Source organism: Petaurus breviceps, unplaced genomic scaffold (genome assembly GCF_028583685.1).
Source record: "Petaurus breviceps papuanus isolate PSGF00001 unplaced genomic scaffold, PetGlider_PUasm1.0 90686, whole genome shotgun sequence".
NCBI lineage: Eukaryota > Metazoa > Chordata > Mammalia > Diprotodontia > Petauridae > Petaurus > Petaurus breviceps.
Window position 1 is genome coordinate 9,957,128 of NW_027187309.1, and position 14,752 is coordinate 9,971,879.

The 14,752-nt window shown below is 36.7% G+C and overlaps 1 protein-coding gene across 3 annotated transcripts in view; it reads left to right on the forward strand.

Moving 5' to 3' along the window:
- MCPH1 (microcephalin 1) overlaps positions 1–14,088 on the forward strand; it is a 389,489-nt gene extending 375,401 nt beyond the window's left edge. For all 3 annotated transcript variants that reach the window (XM_069065409.1, XM_069065408.1, XM_069065410.1), the window contains one exon: positions 12,898–14,088. In XM_069065409.1, coding sequence (XP_068921510.1) covers positions 12,898–12,950 — 53 coding nt within the window. In that variant the 3' untranslated portion in view covers positions 12,951–14,088. The remainder of the gene's footprint in view (positions 1–12,897) is intronic.
- The last annotated feature ends 664 nt before the right edge of the window (positions 14,089–14,752 follow it).

The following is a 14,752-nucleotide window of genomic DNA, read 5'->3' on the forward strand; positions in this document are numbered from 1 at the left end:
AACAAATGTCCACTCACTAAAAATAATGAAGAGACATTCATCACATATTTTCTTTGTTTGGAACACTGTGCTACACACTGGTGGCAGGGGTGAGGAACCCTTTAAAAAGCTGTCAGTATAAAGGAAGACATCATCATTATCAGGAAGATAAAACACATACATCAAAAAATGTAAGACAACTTATGAAATAACTTACATTCCTAACAAGTTCAAAATTGTGTTTTCATGAGATTTGGTTAAGCTGATACCATCAGCTTAATATATGTTTGTCTATAGGATCAGAAGTAATAAAGGGGCAAAGCCTTGATTCTTTCTTTAGAGAAGGAATTAAGGCCACTCAGACATATCACTGGATGTGAACATCTGACCAGAGATGTAAGGATACAGCCTACATATCAAAGATCAGTGTCCTTAGTCCACCTTATATTTCTTCATAAGATTTTAGAGCATTATTGGTTTTATTATTGTTGGTGGCAATATATTATTAAAGGTGGTAATTTAATTCCAAGTTACATTAAAAATCAAAACAATACTATTAAATTACTCTCTCTCCCCTAGCTTCCTATAACTTATTAGTAATAAAAGGAGAAAGCCTAAGAGCAGGAAATGGAGTATATGTTGCTTGTTAGAATAACAATGAGTGGCATTATTTTTAATAAATAGACACATTCATTTATTCAGTTTCATTTCAATTGCTTTCAATTTCTCATCTGTGAGCCTGTTCTTAGAATGTTTCCTTTCTGCTGGCTATGATTAACACGAATAATTACTCATTCCCATTGATTAATTCTTTCCTTCTGTCCTACCCTCACCTGCCTTGCCACCGTTTCAAAACCTTAAAACCAAAATGCTACATAATATGGAGCAGAGCAGGTCAGCAGAGCACAGTGAGATGTCTAGATCCTCTTTATCAAAAACAGTTCAAGCTTGAGCTGATAATGAACCTACCTGATACCTCTTAATTGATAGTAAGTTAAAAGAATACATTTTTTGTATTCTCAGAGTCAATAATTGTAGCTATTTTTGTTTAAATAGCTTTAAGAGATTTTGTCATGTTCTTTTCATGAAAATGTTTTTAATGTTGAAAAAAGTATCTTATTGATTTTTCTTTGTGCATTTTTTTTTTCATTATGCTGCCATCGGCAAGCAACTTGGAAACAGTGAACATTGTTTATTGCAACACAAAATGTGCTCTGTTTTTGGCAGCACTGGGTCCAGAAGCAAAAAGGAAAATTTTATGAACAAACTCTTTTTTCCTGATTTGTGCCAACATCAGTGATGAGGTGTTCTAAAAGTTAATGGAAAAGAAGAAGAAATGCCAGTTAAGGAGACAGTGAATTGTTTACCTGAAATTAAAAATTCTGAACTTTCGTGATTAGTCCTTTGGAAATAATAATAGCATCTCGCATTTCTATAACACTTTAAGGTTTGCATAACACTCCTCATGATAACCTGATGACAGAGTGGAACAGAGGTTATTCCCTTTTCACAAATGAGGACACTAAATCCTGGAGAGGTAAAGTTACTTACCCACAGAGACACAGTTATTCCAACTTTGATTTCATTGGTCTTTCCACTCTGCATTCCTTGGATGTCTCTATAATACCTAACATGTACATAGTACTTTAAAATTCACAAAGCATTTTATGTTCATTATTTTTTGTAGTCCTAACTTGTCCTTCCAACTGCTAAATCACCAAAGCTAGGAAATCTAGACAAGATCATGATTATACTCATTTGTTGTTATATTTGATGAGTAGCTCAAAAGCTAGTAAGTTTTATTTAGTAAGTTTGACTAAGAATTTAGTAGGAAACAATTATTCTAAACTCCAGTCAAAGTAATTGATTCAGCCAGTGTCATTCCTCAATGTATTCAGCCTCATCCTAGCCAATCCTTCTAGTTTTATCCTGATACTTTGTGGTATCAGAAGCACTTAATATTTTAGGCTCCTTCTTTTTCTTTGTTAAACAATTCTCCTGAAAGGTCTTTTGAAAGAATATAATATGATGCCACAGGCTCCTGGGAATCCATATTGCATCCTGTTTCAAATGTTGCACTGTTCTATTAATAGCATTACATATATAGATTCAATTTATGATACTGGTTTCTACAGCCAGAGTTTCCAGTAGAATCAGTCCCCTCCTACCACAGTCTGCCAACAAAGAAGGCAAGGTAGTACAGTGGAAAGAACACTAGAGTAAGCCATGAAGCAGGTACTTGAGTGCTGGTTCTACCACTAACTACCTGGATGTGACTCAGGCCAAGTCATTTCATCTTTTTGGGAGCCATTATCTTCATCGATAAAAGGAAGAATTTGGGCTAGCTCATTATTACTCAAATTATTTTCTTCATCATGCTCTTACTCTCACAAAGTAAATGAAGGCATTCTCTAAGACTATTTTATTGCTTGTGATAGTTTACCCCTAAAATATTAAATGCAGAATTATATGTATGTCAGAAGAAGATGATGGGAAAAATACTTGTCCTTCTGCCATCTGAGGCCTGATGGAACTGTTTGGAAGAGGCCTTGAGTGAGGAATCCTATGAGAGCAGTCAGATAGCACATGGGTCAGAAGAAGTTAGTAGTTAGAAGGGAATGAGTGAGATAAACAGAAAGAAACAAGTATGCAGGAGTATAAACATATGCTTCTGCTGAAAGAAGATAGGAAAATTGTCCTCTGGAAAAGTATGGCTCATTTCAAAGAAATAGCATAAGTAAATAGGTGAGGCAAGAAACACTAGTGTTCGAAGACATACATGTGTAAGGAAATCTAAGGATCAGCAGGGACAGTGTAATGGAGATCATTTGTTTGATGATAAACAAAACCAGAAACTGAATGTAGACATTGGAATATAGTACAGACCACCTGGACAAATAGGAAATAGATGAAGAATTCAGGAAATAGATTATAAACTTGGCACAGATGTATGATTGTAGGAATAATGGGGAATTCCAGTTATCACCTGGAACCCCCTTCTCTTTTTCTCTCCCCAAAACAGAACTGGTAGTAATTTCTTGATTTACTTAATGAAAATTTCATCTTTCAAAAAGTAGAAGAAACAACTTGGAGAATTTCTGTTCTAGAAGTGATTTTCAACAAGGAGGAGAAACCCAGTTAACAGTCTAGAAATGATAGTAATTTGGAGGAAGAAGTAACCATTCTATCTTAGGATTTGGACTAGAGGAAAAGAGGGAAGCCAGTCATGGTACAAAATGTGCCAGAGCTATTGGGAGAAATCATTTCAAAGGTTTTAGAAGAAGGATAGATAGGAACCCATGGACTTAAAGTTTTTAGGGCAACTTAGCCAAGTACAGATGTGAGTAGCTCTAGAATGAAATATTGAAGACACAAAGAGAGGAGTTAACGAAAGAAACTAATGTAGTTGTACAGATTATTTGCCAACCAACTTGTATTTTCAAAAGACATATACAAAAGTCAAGGACAGGAAGTAGAATGAATAAAAAAATCACAGCACAAAGCTATAACAATTGTTTTGGCAGAGCTAAAGATCAGAATTACCTGAAATTGGTGAGCAAAACTAAAAACAATAAAGGTAGGAAAAGGCATGCTGAGTTATATTGGGGAAAAGAGAAGAATTAAGGAAAAGATTGGTCCATCCTAGAGAACAAAATATTTAGAAAGTATATGACAACATTTTTCAAACATTTGAAAGGCTAACACAGTGTATTCAACTGTATTAGGGACACATTTAGTGTGTCCATACTAAATTTAATGGCTTAACACTGCTCTAAGACTTTGGGGATACCACAGATATGGATAATAAGTTACAGTGATATAACACTATGAATTTTTTCCAGTGCTTTAAACAAAACTATAGGCACTACATATATTATTAATCCCATTTTACAGATGAGAAAATAGACTCGGAGAAATTATGTGACTTGCCCATTGTCGCAAAGCTAGTAAATATCAAAGAATAGTCTTCCTGACTCCAAGTCCAACATTGCTATGTTACCCAGAAGTGGGATTAGACTTTTCTGCTTAGCCTCAGAGGGTAGACATATGAGAAATGTTTGGAAAGTACAAGTGATCAAAAGATGAAAAAAATGTTTTAATAGTTGCAGCCATTCAATAATGAAATATTTTTCATGTGTAATAATGAGTTTGCTAAGATTATCGTACACTTACACAACATATTATATGTATGTATGATTTTTTTTTTATTTTTGGAGGGGAAAGGCAGTGCAGCGGGGGTTAAGTGACTTGCCCAAGATCACATGGTTAATAAGTGTTAAGTGTCTGTAGCCGGATTTAAACTCAGATCCTCCTGACTCCAGGGCCTGTATTCTATTTACTGTACCACCTAGCCACCCCATGTACAATTTTTTTTTGCATATTTTCTCCATTAGAATTTGAACTTTTCAAGATTGGGGTCTATGTTCTTGTCTTTCTTTGTATCTCCAATGCACATTTTGTAGTATTTTATAGTGTATGTTGGGTCGTGATTATTTAACAAATGTTTGTTGACTGTCACTGGAAGTGTTCATACAGGCTGGATGACCATATCAAAGGCAGAATTCTTACACTGAATGTAAGACTGATCTCTAAATTCTTCATACTCTCAGTTTTGTGATTCTTTTGGTTATGTGGTGTCATATATTCCAAAACCTTTCATCATAGTATTCCAGAACACTTTATGCAAATACTTCTAAGCCCATTTTACAAATGAAAAACTGACATAGCTAAATAAAATGACTTGTGCACTATACAATAAAAAGGCTAAATGCCAATGGGCTCCCAGGTGTATGTCTAAATTAGAAGACCACACAGAAACATGGTTACTAAACTCCTACTTCCATGTGTGCCAAGACCTGTCAAAATTATTTTTTTTAAGTTGTTATAGATGTTACTCCTATATAGATCAATTTACTGCGACTTTTTCAGCCAGATAAGATTGATGTTATTCTAACATCTGTCCTTACATTTACATTTTATTGGGTGTTTAAGGATTATTCATATAATCTGACAGTGGAATTTCTGGATGTGATTATCTTCAGATGCCAAGTAAACTAGGATAAAAATCATTTATCAAGTTTGTGTTCACAGTCAGGAATTTGGGACTGTAGTGGATCCCTAGACACAGATACTTTGGCTTGCAGCCATCCTTGAGCTGTCGAATGACCCTTTGTTCTCACACTTGTGTTTGTTTAGTGCTTTTATATATTGTGTCATGAGATTGCTTGCTAGAAGACCATGATGTGATGCGCTGTTCTCATGCAGAGGGGGCAGGTCTTAGCTATGACTCTACCACACTGAGAGAATCTCCATTTTTTTTGTTAGGGTTTTTTCCCCCATTTTTGTAGTTAGCTAGTCTGCTGGCTGTTTGCAAAGATATTTAGGTCATTGAAGTTTAAGTATATGGGAGATCAGAGCATAAGAATGAATGAATTAATTAATTAAAAGAGCTTCCATTTTGGGTGGTGGACAGTAATTGTTCAGAAAATTGTAGAGGAGCTGATCTGAAAGTGTTCCAAGATTTGCAGTCACCAATCAGTAAAGTAGGGCTCCAGGATGGAAGTCCCTTTCTGTCCTGGTCTCTGGTATGGACAAAAAGGCAATTAGGAGGTTACGGAGTATGAAGAAAGAAGGAAGTGAAAAGTCCCCAACTACTTTATCCTTTAAAGAGGTAGTGATAGATCTTCCCACCAGGGCTGGATATGAACAGTTATTTTCCCTGCTTCCCACACTAAAAAGTTCCACAAGAGAGCTCACTCAAAAAAAAAAAAAGGGAGGGGATTTGGTTGGGGGTACTTATTAGTTAGGGATTTGGAGGGGAAGACTTCCCTCCAGACTAGAGGGATGCCTGACTCTTAAGTAAAATAGTTGCATTCCTGGCACTGGTAGCTGTCCCCACTTCTGCTGTGTCCAGTGGAACTTGCCTTCCCACTTAAGTAGCTACATCTGTTCATTGAGGGACAAAGATCTTTAGGTAACTATGCTATACTGTCCCCTTACTCAGTAGTCTTTCATGGCGAGAGTGAGTCCCAAATACACTTGCTTTCCTCCCTCAAGCACTGAAACCATAGCCTTTGCTACAACTCTTAGTCTCCTACATGCTGCAACTGAGGTCACCTACTTTGTGCTTCATATGAAGAGGGGCCTGTGACCAGGGTCTCTTCTCTGTCCGTGCTTTTAGTCAATGACTATGAAGCTGTCTTCCTATCAGAGCCAGGCTGCACCAGAAAGTTACAAAAGCAAGGCCAAGATCAGATCTGCTCTTAGTACTCTTCTGTTTCACTCCTCTCTGAACTCCGATTATTCTGTTCTTTGAATCTTTCAGTTCAAAGATCATAGTCCCTGTCATACCTTCCTGGGTAGCTAAATATTCCCAGAGCTCTACTTCCTCAAATGGAATATGGTGAATATGGTGTTATATGCCTCCCTTTCCCCATTATATTCCCCTGTTCTATGTAAATGTTAAATAACACGCTGGCTAGACTGGTGACCATTGTTTTCCCTTGCCACAGCAACACCTCATAGTCTGGGCTTTTTCTCAGGTCTTGTGAAGCCAAGCGTGAGCAGCTTTCTAGAGGACTGCTGCTGTGAACAGCTTTCAATGTTCTGATTACACATTATAGTGAGCTCTCTATTTATTCAGTAATAAATTAAGGCAAAACATTCACAGAAATAATAGTACAATATTCACAATGTTATGGCATAACAACTTATCGCTAAAATGGCCACATAGTTTTCAACAAAGTGATCACATAGTTTTAAGCAAAAGGTAGCATTCATTTAGTAATACAATCATTTAGTTAAGTCCTTAATTCAATAATCCTTAAGGAGGCACACCTCCTTAATTGACACAAAGTACAAAGGTCAAAGTCCCCCACCCCTAGGTTGTCTTAATCTCTTCAATCAAAAGTTCTCTTTCTTCTTAATTGGAGAAGTTCTTAACTTAATCATCTAAATATAAAGGTCAGAGTTCTCCACTCCTAGGCCACAGTAAGTCATGATTTTCTCAGTTTGCATTAAATACCCAAGGAGAAGTCTTTTCATATTGAGTTGAAGCAGGCTCTCAACTTCCATGGTTCCTCTTTCATGGTCCCAGCTCCTACCCAAATCTATCCAACTGCCACCTGGGTTCAAAGGCAGACAGCTCTCAGTTCTTTGTCCAGCATCTTGTACAGTTCCTGTTCCTTATTGAAGTTCACAGTGTCTGATCCACCACAAGTCCTTCACAGTTTCTGTTCCTGGGAAGACAAAGCTTAACAAAGCCACAATAACATTCATATACATTGCCAGCATCCTCAACAATTCACTTTCTGGCTGAGAAATCAACCTAGACCCAACAACAAGGTCTGAGGAATCAACACAAACTATCAGTATAGTCCCTGGGCCTCTGAAATTGTCAGCAAGACCTCTTCAGGATTTCTGTAAACATACAACAAGAAAATCCTCATTCAGGACTTCTGAACCAACAGCAAGGTCCCAGGCTTCTGTAACAACATCACTGTCCTCTATTAGCAGATGAATTTGACAAAGTAACATCAAAACAGACAGACAAAGTACACCACAGCCATGCCTCCTCCCAGTTTTCTTCTTGTCTCATTTCTCAGTTTTTCTCAATTCTCATTTCAGTCCTCAGTTCTCATTTCTCTTCTCAGTTCTTCTCAGTTCTCATATCAGTTCTTAGTTCTCTTCTCTCTCTGTAGCAATAATAGCCCAGACTCCAGATGCTCACTCCCAGAAGTTCTGGCCTCTCTCAGCTTGGCTTTTCCTTATATATGGTATTAGCTCTTCCCTATTCTGCCCCTTCCTGTTACATCAACAAATCCATCCCACTGTGGGATTCACAAGTTCTGGGTCTTAATACTTGACACAAACTTGAAACAAGGTGCTAAGTACCTGTTTGATTGAAAATACAAGGGGCAGGGAAGATCTTCAAATTACAATCACCATTACAAGTTTCTACAGGTTTGGGGGAGGTAGAACACTAAAAGTGTAGCTTACATTTTAAGACCTCAGTCTACCAACATGATTGTTTTTGTATTGTGTGTATTGTGCTGTTAACAAAAACAAGAGCAATTATCTTTTAGTAATCCTTATAAACTTCATGTATGTGTGTGTGTGTATGCACGTGCACACATGCATCACAACCACGCCTACTTATATTCCGTCACACACCACAGTGATTCTTTCATATCTGCCAAAGAGAGTTAGCTTGCTCTATCTCTCATCAAAGTGAGATAAGGGACAAGGAGAGAGAAGGAAAAGGAAGGGAACAAGCACTTACTAAGCACCTAGTATATTCCAAGTACTATCAATATTTTCTCATTTTATCCTCATAATAGCTCTGGGAGTTAAGTGCCATTATTATCCCCATTTACAGATGAGAAGCCTCAAATTAAATGATTCTCCCTGGGTCACACAACTAGTATTTAAGGCCAGATTTGAACTCAAGTTTTCCTAACTCCAGACCTACTACTCTATTTACTGTACCACCTAAATGCAATTTGTCATTAATTTCTTTACTAAAATTTCACACTCTGTGGTCAGTGCCAACAGTCCATTTCATTACTTACTCCTCATTTACATAATAGCTTATAACATTAACTAGAGATCCCAATAAAATGAGTCATTTTGACCTCACAGATATTAGTGACACATTGTGAGATGAAACCCATGATTTCAGTATGGCCCTCATTATTCAAAGCTAAGAGGTGTGGGAGGGGGATGAGAGAGAACTGGTTTATATAGTAAGAAGATATACTCATGTGACTTTATATTTTTTAATTATTCTCTACACACTTATATATGTATTTGTCTTATCCATTGGAATTTAAGCACCTTGCAAGTAGGGATGGATGATCTTGTGAGTTCCACGAAAGGAGGGAATTTTCATCCTTTGTATTTTAATCTCTAGCATGGAGCACAATACCTGACACACACTAGATACTTAATAAATCTTTGTTAATTTATTAATTGATGTGAGGAAATCCAGGAACCAGTTGGGGAAAATCTTATGGAAAGAATTTGGGTAAAGATAAAGATAACTTTATCTTTAATTTTATTTATTTAATTTAATATATCTTCAATTCAACAGAATTGACATCATTACTGGATTATACTACAGATCACCTTAGAAACAGATCACAGTTCTGGCACAGAGACATGATATAGTAGTATTAAAAAATCTTGGTTATCCAAAGACCTTGGTTATTTCCAGAGATCCTGCTCTCTTTCCCATAATCATAACAGCTCATATTTTCTAGATTTAATAATAATCTTATCCTTCAAAAGATAGAGGAACCCAAAAAAGGAAATTCTCTTCTGAATATGACTTTTACAAACATGAAGGAACTGTCTGCTGGGGTGGAAATGATGGGAATCTTGGGGGAAGTGACCATTCTATTTCTGTGATAGAATAGCGGAGGAAAGCTGGTATAGTTTGATATACATACTAAATTTGGGGAGCACAGTTTTCAAAAGGTTCAAAAAAATGACAAGTAGAATCCCACGTCCTCAAATTCTTCCTGGAAAATAAGCCCAAAAGTGATATAAATATCTCTAGAATAAAATTCTGATGACACAAAGGGAAGGAATTCCCATAACGATAAAAAATGGCTATAGTATAAAGAGGTGTATAACTGCAAAAGGAACTAATCAACCAACTTTTAAAATAGAATATAGAAATAAGAGCAGCACATATGTGGCCTTTAAAAAGAGTATCAAGATAAATAAAGCTCAGTGTTAAGGGATAAGCCTCACACTTGGACTCTGTTTTTACAGGTTTGATGTTGGGACAAAATGAGCCAATTACATCAGTCATTGAACAGTTAGCAAAAGGAGGTTTACTTAACCCTAAAAAGAAAAGATATGCAACAAAATATAATGGCACTTTGTGTGTCGCCCCTTGTCTCCATATGGAAACGTGTCTGAGCAGCAGGGCAAGCTTTGTTCTCTTACATTATCTTCAGACATCTACCAGATTAAAGGGGTCCTGATTTCACATAGGTGGGAACTTTTTATGACCAGGAGCATTTGTCAAGGGAGGCAAGAGCCAATCAGGTCCCAAGAATAGTTTTGTCACCTTATATAGAAAAACAAATGGAGGGAAACCCTGGTAAATACTGGTCCTATTTCACTCAAAATAAACTAAGATTGGGGAGGAAAACTAAGAATAACACAAATTAGGTTTTTTTAGTTCTATTAGGATAAAAAGGAAGATGAAAAAAACAGATATGACCAATGCTCAGGATGAAAGTGAAACTTTTCTGTTAACTCTAGGAAGACAGTAAGAGAGTTTGGTAAGTTCAGGTCAATAGACCTAGATGAATCCTGGAATTTTGGAAGAAGTGACCACCCTCTCATAGATTTTGTGGCAAAGAAGCAAAGAATAGATGAACCAGAGGTGGGGAACCCGTAGCCTCGAGGCCACATGTGGCCCTCTAGGTCCTCAAGTGTGGCCCTTTGAATCCAAATTTCACAGAACAGATCCCATAAATAAAAAGATTTATTCTATAAAACTTGGACTGAGCCAAAAGGCCACACCCAAAGACTTAGAAGGCCATGTGAGCTTCAGTGCTACAAATTCCCCACCCCTGAGTTGGACACATTGACCATACCTATGATTTTAATAGCTAAGAAATTGAAAGAATTGGCAGATATGAAAGCTAAATGACTTCCAAATGATTTCTGGAAGGTCATGGACAATAGGAGAGTTTTCAAAGTACTGGAGAAGGGCAGAATTCCTTATTTTTAGAGAAAAAAAGAAAAGAAAAGTTTCTAGAGCCTGAAAACTAGAGTCCAGTGAACTTTATTTCAATTCCTAGAAAAATTATTGGGTAGATTGTTAAAAAGGGTAGATTACTAAAGGGGTAATGGTTAGAGCACTGCTCTTGAAACTAGCAATACCTGGGTTAGTCCCATCTCTGACACATGGGAGTGTGTGTGACCCTGGGAAAATCACTTAATTTCTCAGTACTCTAGACAACTCTGTTAAGCCTGTAAGTCACAGAGAAAGTATAAACCTGAATTGGTAGAGAGTTTCCACACCTTAGAGATGCTTTTGCCAATGAAATCACAGGTTCAGGTCCTATCCCTATTTTTAAAGGGATTATTAAATGAACATCCAGGGAACGAAGCCATGATCACACAAATTCATCATAGTTTCATCAAGAACAGGTCATGCAAGAGTAACCTTATTTTCCTTTTTGGGCACAATTTCTAGACTATTAGATCAAGGAAATTCTATAGAAAAAGATTATCTAGATTTTAACAAAGCTTTTGCCAAGTCTTCAGTATGGAGGTATAGAGATTTGGATTAGATAATACTGCAGTTAGGTGGATTTGGAACCAGTTGAATGACTGGTTCCAAAGAATAGTCATCAATAGTTCAATCTGAATTTAGAAGAAAGTCTCCAAGGTAGTGCCCCAGGGACCTATGCTTGGTTTTATGCTCTCTAACTTTTTTTTATCAGACTTGGATAAGAACATAGATGGTAGATTCATTACATTTGCAAATGACATAAAGCTGAGAAGGATAGCTAACATATTAATTAGCAGTCATATTTTAAAACATTTTGAAAATCTAGTTGGTCTACATCTTATAAAATGAAATCTAATCAGGAGACAGGTAAAATTTTATACTTGGGTTAAAAAATTCAATTTCATTAGTATAAGATGGGACGATATGAGTAGATAACATTTTCTCTGAAAAAGAGTTGGTGGTTTTAGTATACTGAAAGCTCAATATGTATCAACAATGTGATAGAACAGCCAAGAAAGGCAATACAATCTTAGAGTACATTAGAATAGACATAATGTCAAGAACAAAGGAGGCAGTTGTCCCACCTAACTCTTGCAGTGTCAGGCTGCATCTGGAATATGACAGTCATTTCTAGGTACCTCATTTTTGAAAAGGCAGAGCAATAAGTCAGTAACCTGGAGATTATCCAGAGGAAGACAAACAGCATGGTGAAGGATCTTGAGATTATGCCATATAAAGGACAGATGAAAGACCTGGGGATAACTAGCCTAAGAAAAGGGGTACATGATAGCTGTCTTCTAATATATTATATAGAAGGCTGCTTAGACTTGTTCTGCTTGTCCAGCAGTGAACAGTGTGTGAAGGTGCAGAGGCAAATTCAGGCTTAATAGAAAGAAAAACTTGCTACCAATGCTGTCCAAAAGTAGAATCAGGTATTTCATGTGGTGGTAACTTCCCACTCATTGTAGATCGTCAAGTAAAGACTAACAGACAATGTGTCTGATATATTCTAGAGGATATTTTTGTTCATTTATGGTTTAAACTCTATAACCTCTAAATTCCCTTCTAACTTTGAGATTCTCTAACTCCAGTTCTAACACTGATGGCTTTCAACCCCAGTCAAAAGAAATCAAAATGACCCATTAAAGAAAGCCAAAGGGAATGTTTGCTGCCACTTGCCAACCACAACTGGGTTCACTTGTTGATCTACAATGACATCTCAGTAAGAATCTCCTTATTAAATATTTTCACAGAATCATAAAACATTAAGGCTAGATGGGATTTGAGGTCTGAAAATTCCAGAGCTGAAAAGAATCAAGTTAAAACAACCTTTTAGAAGTCTCTTTGGAGAGCTAATCCAACTCTGTCCTTTACAGAAGAGGAAAGTGAGGCCCACGATCTATATCATCTACTCAACAAATAACGAGCATCTCCTGCATACTAGGTACTCAGTGCATGCAGCTACTTAAGGGTAGGATGAAGACTAGCACCCACAATTCTGACACGGTCCAGTTCTTCAGCCACCACAGCATGATTTTCTTTTTGTAGAATTAGAATCACCTTCTTTGTTAAATGAAGACAATATTCTGTGTACACATGCTTAAGCTGTCATTTTACTACGTGATCATACTAAATAATTAACTTCTCTTCTTCTTCTTCAGATTCAGTCACTCAACACAAGATCTGTCCTTGTGAAAACTACCTAATGCCATAAGGAGGAAGAAGTTACTCAGCATTTGGAAGGCCATTAGGAACAGCTTAACAATTTTTTTTCAGGCATTCACATGTAAAACAAAATCATAAAGTAAAAGGATTGGACAGATGAATGATACAGAGTTTTGTGCATTTTCATGTGCTTTTTATTGCATGTTCTTGTCCTTAGGTAAATAAACAACAAAGTTGTAACTTGGTAATTCCCTGAATCTTAGATATGAGATCAGGTTAATGTTACCAATGCAATAATGTCTTTGTCCTAAATAGCAAGTCCTAAATGTAATGAGTATTCATAAAAGTTTTAAAGAAAGAATCATTCATTGGCTAGGTGGCGCAATGAATAGAGCACTGGCCCTGGAGTCAGGAGGACCTGAATTCAAATGCGGCCTCAGACACTTAACACAAAAACTAGTCATGTGACCTTGGGCAAGTCACTTAACCCCAATTGCCCTCCAAAAAGCAAAAGAAAAAAGCATCATGCTGCTAAATAAGGTTGGAGATTTTAATAAGTGATGGAAAAATAATTATACAATAGCAAAGAATTGGAAATTGAAGCAATGCCCATCATTTGGGGAATAGCTGAACAAGTTGTAGTATATGATTGTAATGGAATGTTACTATGCTATAAGAAATGATGAGCAGGCCTATTTCAGAAAAACATGGAAAGACTTATGTGAACTTGTGCAAAATGAAATAAGCAGAACCAGAAGAACATTGTACATAGTAAGAGCAGTGTTGTACAATGATGAATTATGAATGACTTCACTGTTCTCAGCAATACCATGATCTGAGACAATTCCAAAGGATTTATGCTGAAAAATGCTATACACATCTAACGAAAGTGTCTGATGGAGTCTGAATGCAGATCGAAGCATACTATTTTTCATTTTCTGTTTTATTTTTTTCCTTTTGAGTCTGTGTCTTGTTTTACAACACGATTAATATGGCAATATGTTTTGGATGGTTGAACATGTATACCCTATATCAAATTGCTTACTGTCTCAGAGAGGAGGGAGGGAAGGTAGGGAAGAGAGAAAATTTTGAATTCAAAATTTTTTTAAATGAATGCTAAACATTGTCTTTACACATAACTGGATCAAAAAATAAAATATTTTTAAAATAACTACACAAAACACAAAGGATCTCTCCTTGGGGGCAAGAATTGTCTTTTGCATCTTTGTATCCCCAGAGCTTAGCACAATGCCTGGCACATATTAAGTGCATAACAAGTGCTTAATAAATTGGTTAATTTCATGGTGGGGGTGGGGAGAGGTTGTGTAGAACCCTAGTGCAAGAATTCTCTTCATTGAGGAATATCACAACCCATTCATGATTTAGGATTATAGATGTAGAAGTGGAAGGGTACCTAAAGGTCATTTAATCCAGCCCCCTAATTTTATACATGAAAAACTGATGCTCAGAGAAAGGAATTGATTTGCCCAAGGTCACATAGAAGATTTTGAATAAAAATTCTAGGGAATGCCTGAAACACATAAAGATTAAGTGACTAGGGGCAGCTAGTGGCAGTGGATAGAGCACAAGCCCTGGAGTCAGGAGGACCTGAGTTCAAATGTGACTTCACACACTTGATGCTTACCAACTGTATGACCCTGGGCAAGTCACTTAACTCCAATTGCCTCCCCCAAAAAATCTGAAATAAAAAAAAGATTAAACGACTTGTACAATGTCATACACCTACTAAGGTCAAAGTTGGGATTTCAACTCAGGTCTTCCTGATTCCAAGTCTAGAAATTTTCCCCACCATGTGACTACCTCTTTTGTATAATTATTTGTTTCAAAATG